At 56.0% G+C, this 1,865-nt stretch overlaps 1 protein-coding gene across 1 annotated transcript; it reads right to left on the reverse strand.

The window, feature by feature from the left end:
* Positions 1 to 713: 713 nt before the first annotated feature.
* Positions 714 to 1,559, reverse strand: LOC143433447 (uncharacterized). Its single transcript, XM_076910783.1, has one exon. It carries the CDS (start codon positions 1,557 to 1,559, stop codon positions 714 to 716), a length of 846 nt encoding a protein of 281 aa, XP_076766898.1.
* Between the last annotated feature and the right edge of the window lie 306 nt (positions 1,560 to 1,865).

Consider the following 1,865-nt stretch of genomic DNA (forward strand, 5'->3'; position numbering starts at 1 on the left):
GTTGAGACCCCTGTAATCGCCACAGGGTCTCCATTCGTCCTCTCCTTTCTTCGGCACCATGTGCAACGGAGAAGACCAGCTGCTCTCCGACGGTCGAACGATGCCTAGCTGCATCATAGTTTCGAACTCCTTTTTCGCCGCCTTCAGCCGATCAGGTGCGAGTCGGCGGGGTTTGCTTGTCACTGGCGGCCCCGGTGTCGTGCGGATGTAATGCACGGTCGAATGTGCAGTCTGCGACGGTGATCCCTCTGGCCGAGTGATCTCCGGGAATTTTTGCAGCACCTCGTGGAACATCGAACCGCCAAGCACGGTTTTAATGCTCGGAATCGACGAGGCCTGCTTGGTCGTCCAACCGGACACTGATATTGACGTCGTCTGATCCAACAGACGACGATTTCGCACATCGACTAGCAACCCATAATGGTACAAAAAGTCCACACCAATTATGGGTTTTCTTACCTCGGCTACCACAAAACGCCAGGTGAACGCGCGGCGTAGCCCGAGGTCTAAGGTTATTGTCACTGTCCCGTACGTAGGGATCTCCGTCCCGTTCGCCGCGTAGAGAAGATACTGCGACTTTTCCCGATTGCCACGAGCCATCGCTCTCGGGATTACACAGAGGTCGGCGCCTGTGTCGACCAAAAACTGCGTCTTCGTCGCGTAATCGACTACAAATAGACGGCGATTCGTCGGGGCAGCGTCGTCCGCCGTCATTAACGACTGCCCTTGGCGTTTCCCGACGAGTGCCAGTTGCACGGCGGTGTGCAGATATGGGCCTGCGAGCCGAATTTCCAATGGTAGTAACACCTACCTCCTCGTAGCTCGAGGCGTCGTCGGGCAGCTGAACCGGATCGCGAACGTCGAGGTGATCTTCCCCGCTCTCCGTCACGTCGCGAAGGTCTTCCCCGGTTCACTTCTCTGCGGAGGGTCGCGATTTCTTCTCGCAGCTGACTAATACACTCGTGAACCGAGGCGTCAGCGCTACCGCTTCCATGTGTATTTCCGCCGGCCGCTCCGGCGGAGGCGGAAGCTACCGCGATCTTGGCGCTGCCGTGGTAGGTTTCGGACACGGCGTCCGCCACTTCCGCAATGCGGTCCAACTCCGCGTCCCGCATCGTGGCGAGAATCAGCTGCAGGCTCGCAGGTAGCCGACCCATCCACAGGGTCTTCAGCACGTTGTCCGATACGGTCGTACCGGCCAGGTTTCGGAGGTGGCGCAGAAATTGCGACGGTCTTCTGTCGCCCATTTCCTCGGATTCCAGGAGGCGCCGGGTCTTCTGCTCCTGCGACGAGCTCAACCGGCGGATCAGCTCCGTCTTCAGCTTCTGGTACGGCGTGGCGGCGGGTGGATTCATGATAATGTCTCTCACCTCCATGGAGTACTGCGTTGGCAACGCACCGAGGATATAGCCGTACCTGGTGTGCTCCGTGGTTACTCCTGCGGCCTCGAAACTGCGTTCCGCGATAGTGAACCACATCTCCGGATCCGCTGCGTAAAAATCCGGTAGACGGACGGCCACGCGATCCACGGAGGCACCGGAGTGAGATGGTGTAGCCATAATGATGTTATGCACCAACCACAAAAAACGTTCCGCACTACTGTTATATGTTACGACGGATCACTACCGCACTACACGTTCGGTGATCACGTCGGGGTCACCAATAATTGAGGGCAATGTAACGGGAGTAAGGAATCACACTCGACCTTTTTGCCCACAATTTAATATAAAACAATCAACAACAGTTAACAATAGCGAAACAATAATAAAACAATAGTTCTTAATGTTGGGGGCGGTGCTACGGCTACGATTTCTTTTACGTCGCTACGCGACTCTAGTGAAACTCAACTTGACCTCACAATTCTT

This window comes from Xylocopa sonorina, chromosome 3, assembly GCF_050948175.1.
Source record: "Xylocopa sonorina isolate GNS202 chromosome 3, iyXylSono1_principal, whole genome shotgun sequence".
Taxonomy (NCBI): Eukaryota; Metazoa; Arthropoda; class Insecta; order Hymenoptera; family Apidae; genus Xylocopa; species Xylocopa sonorina.